The following is a 4506-nucleotide window of genomic DNA, read 5'->3' on the forward strand; positions in this document are numbered from 1 at the left end:
GGCCAAACTCAATCACAGTATTACTACGTATGTCTAATAAGGGGTCTACAACTCAACAACGATAAAATCTCGAAAATTGAACTTCACTTCCTTTTAGTCACAGACAACAAATTGTCTAAAATTTCAAACAGAACCGTCGTCAGCCTAATATCAACAGATTGATCATCGATTTTATTTAAAAATCCAGTTAGAAATAAAAATATTTTATCATAAAAAAAACACAAGAAGAGTAAAAATGTATTATGTACACACCTTGAAAATAAAGATTTAATAAGCTTGATATGAGATATACTTTTATTCCAAAATCAAATTTTAAATCGTATAAACAAAAGCTGTTTCATAGTCTGTTTTGCTATTTTCCCTTGTTTCACTAGACACTATTATCATTTTTGTTTCTTTGTTCACGTCTATTCCATAAGGACGTATGATTCCATCAGCCTCTGATATTATGGTCTTACTGGTTTGACCATCTGGAGATACTACCACAACATTGTTGGTTCCATTAGAACCTATATAAACAAAGCCTTGCATGTCTATTGTTATTCCTTCTGGTCGGCCAATGTCCTGGTGCTGAAATGTCCACAGAGGTTCGCCAGTACTTTTATAGCAGCAGACTTTGTCTCCGCTGTAATTGGTACCGTAGATATTTCCTTGGAATAATGAAATGCGTCCCACTCCTTCCATTCTTTCTATGATTGTATGAGACATGTCATCCAGATTCACTGTAGTAATATGTCTGTTATTACTACTGATGACCAAATTTTTACCATCACTTGCTACTCCGTAACAAAAATGAGAAAGCTTGATGGTTTGAATGATTTTACTTTTATTCTTTTCTATATCTACCAGTGGTGTTTGATGGACTAATCCTAATGTAACAGCTACTGTATTACTTCTGACAAAGCAGGCATCGAATGGACTTTCTGAGAATGTAGCTACTATTCTGATGAAGGTGCCATCTTTACCGAATAACAATAATTGATTTTTTCTCCCATCAAGTATTATAAATTTACCATCAGGTAGTATACGACAGGCATATATACGTAGATACATCATATCTTTTGGAATTGCCAGTCTGGTCAACAAGGACGGCTTTATTTGCTTAATTCCAGGAACTTTTAAAATTAAGTCCTGGGCTTGCTTTTTTCGTCCAGCCTTTATTTGGAGGGTAGAGGAGTTGGTATCGATATTAATATCTCCAAATGATTTGACATCTCGTAAAATTGATTGAAGAGCAGATGAAATGTTAACCTGCAAATTCTTTTCAATGAAGTGGTCTCCAATTTCTAAATCTTCTATATATTTTGCCGTTTGTGATGTAGTTTTCTCAACTTCTCTTAGACCAATAAACATTTGGAGCTCTGTTGAATATTGCGTCATTTTGCTGAATTGGCTTTGCATTTGGTTTATCTGACTAGCTTGCTCTTCCATTTGCTGTAAAATAGTGGCCATATCTAATATCAGCTTTTTGTGTTTAGACTCTAAGTCATTAAGTATGTCTTGCTCTAATTTTGTTAAGTAGTCATTGATCGACTTCCCCATAGAACGGATTTCCTCAACGGCTATCTTTTTCTGAGTATTAATGGTACTGATCCTGGTTTTCATGTATTTTATGGTTGTATCTAAGTTTTCCTTCACATCCTTCAAATCTTTTTCTAAAAGTTGAACTGAGGCAGATGCTTTTACGTGCCTGAGGACATCAGACAAGGCTTTCAGATCTTGACATTTCTGGTGTATATCACTGACACATTGGACACAGCAGGGACAGGTATGGAAAGAACAATATAATTCAAATTTCATATTGTGGTCTTTGCACTGACTGCTTATTTCTTGCATGAATGTAGGTAACTGGTGGTAATGTTCAGCTGGCAGGGTTTTATGGGTTTTAGACAGCCTTGACTTGCTGTGAGGTTTTTCGCAGTCTTCACAAAACAAAACCTCACATTCTGTACACCACGTGACTGCTCTGTTGGAGATTCCATCATCATGGCAAATTGTACAAAGGTGCTTGAATGATGAGGCCATTTCTTCATTTTGTTTATCTCTGCAATATATATATATATATATATATTTCTTGAATACACATTTACGGCTATACATGCAATAATTTGTACATCATATTTATAAATAAACTGTTTACAAAACTTTTGAATTTTGAAATACTAAGGCTTTTCTACCTCAGGAATATATTACCTTAGCTGTATTTGACAAAAGCTTAAGGGGATTTTGCCTTTTTAATTCTTTTGGATTCAAGCGTCTTTGATGAGTCTTTTGAAGATGAAACGCGCATCTGGCGTGAATACAAAATTTAACTCTGGTATCTATGATGAGTTTATTTGCATAAAAATACATCAGTAAGATGTAAATACAGGTAGAATCATGGTTATGGAAGGATCATGCATTATGTCCAGACGTGTAAATATATATTCATAATAATACTAAACACTTCTATCAGAAAGTTTATGATCACTGTTCTACGGCTTTAACCTTTGACATTTTTATAATCAATTGTTAAATACTCTTTCTCAAATCTAAGATCTCTATTGAACTGGATTAACCAATTCAAATTTATTCTTTTAACCGATTTTCTAGTTGTTACCCTGAACGGTTAAAACAATTTCTTTTCAGTTTTTGTAGTAAAGCAGAAAAAAAAATTGAGGTCAAATGAGAAATGAATAACTTTCAAATATATTTGTTCAGATGTTAGATCCCTTAGATTTGCGTTGGCAATGACACTTCTAAATGTTAAAAAGTCCTGGTTTGCTGTGATTCTGAGAGTCTATTCTATATAAAGATAAAGAGGCTGAAATAATCTCTCTCTCTCGTATGTATTAAGTTCTAAGTTAGGAATGCAACATTGCTGTTCATTCTATCTACGTGTTTACATTTTGGGTTTTGCCATTTGGTTATGGACTTTCTGTTTTGAATTTTCCTTGGAATTCAGTATTTTTGTTATTTACTTTTTACTTCTACTATTTAAAAGGAGGTTAAGATAGCCTTGCATGATTTCAAAATTGTTCGGAATACAATTATGTATTCTCTAGATCGTTGCAGAGTTGCAGATATTAAAAAGTACAAAAAAATCTGATTGGCTGGATTTATTATCTTCATAATTTGTATTGTATCAGACCATAGCAAATGAGCAATAATTGCTTTAAAAGGGTAAATTATCCTATTCATTTATTTTCTGAGTGTAAAATGTTATGAATGCTGAGTAATAAAATAAATAAGCGGTAGGATTATTTGAAAATTGTTACCTTAAACATTGTTCCTAATTTCATGGCCTATAAAGAGCATATTAACCAATACATATCACAAATTTTATACATCATTTGTAAAAGAGGGGAGCAAACAAAAACTATTTTCCTGTCCCCAAGTACCGTTTATAATGAACGGATATCTCCGTTTTTTTTCTTTTACGGCTTTTGTCACAGAAAAAAAATGATATTAGCCCCTCAAGACGTCAAATTATTCGAAGTACATAATTATACGTCTCTAAAAACGAAAAAATAAAAGATACTGATCTCAACAATTTGTTCAAATAATTCAAGACCACTGGATTGGTCTATAGAGTTTGGAAAGAAAGAAAACACTGGTTTGAGCAAGGAGACATGAAATCCCGGTATGGTTTGGTATATTTACAAAGGTTACATGCTTGATTGAACTAGAATATTTATGATTATTCAACTATTTAGCTTTTTTTTTTTTTTTACGTTAGAACAGATTAAAAAAAATAATTAGAGACTGAGTGCAGACATCGTCTACACAATTTGTAATGTGTCAGAAGATTTATTATTACTGAGAGAGTAAATTATCCGATTCGTTTGTTTTCAGTCACTTTGAAATTAATCATGATTCTATTTTCTGTTTTAATTAAACATTAATTTCTTCTTTTACAATAAATGTTGTTATAGCCAGAGTGTAGTAAGTTATAAATTCCGGTTAATAAAATAAATGAGCGATTGTATTTTTTGAAAATTCTTACCATGAACATGTTGACGGAATGGAATTCGCATAGGGAATGATAATGTCTAACATCTGGGACACTTATATAGAATTACTAAAACATATTTGAATAATTGTTTCAACAGTTGAACTATTCCGTATAAACAAAAATTGGATATAAATTAAATCCAAACAAAAGTGTTTTGTTCATATTTAATGGACCCATAATGCATGTATAGAGCATATCAACCAATTCAAAACAGTTCATTGTAAATTGTTTAAAAACAATCAGGTTGTTGTTCTAATTGTTTTACATTAGTCATATCGTAATAACTATATATTGATAGTACCATGGAATTTTGCCAATCCACATATAAAAAGTTGTGTAAACAAAGAGAAAATCTGTGGGATCAGAATGTATTATACAAAAAATACCTACAATCTATCTAGATTAAAAATAACAAAAGGTCTGAAAAGGTACCAACATGTTTAACTTTAAAATCATTCTGAATTTTGTGAAACCATAAATGCTATGGGGAAATGGGACAGTGGGGTTAAAAA

At 32.0% G+C, this 4506-nt stretch overlaps 1 protein-coding gene across 1 annotated transcript; it reads right to left on the bottom strand.

The window, feature by feature from the left end:
• Nucleotides 1-312: 312 nt before the first annotated feature.
• LOC139493962 (E3 ubiquitin-protein ligase TRIM71-like) lies at nt 313-2025 on the bottom strand. Its single transcript, XM_071282131.1, has one exon. The coding sequence runs from the start codon at nt 2023-2025 to the stop codon at nt 313-315; it is 1713 nt and encodes a 570-aa protein (XP_071138232.1).
• Between the last annotated feature and the right edge of the window lie 2481 nt (nt 2026-4506).

This window comes from Mytilus edulis, chromosome 11, assembly GCF_963676685.1.
Source record: "Mytilus edulis chromosome 11, xbMytEdul2.2, whole genome shotgun sequence".
NCBI classification, from domain to species: domain Eukaryota; kingdom Metazoa; phylum Mollusca; class Bivalvia; order Mytilida; family Mytilidae; genus Mytilus; species Mytilus edulis.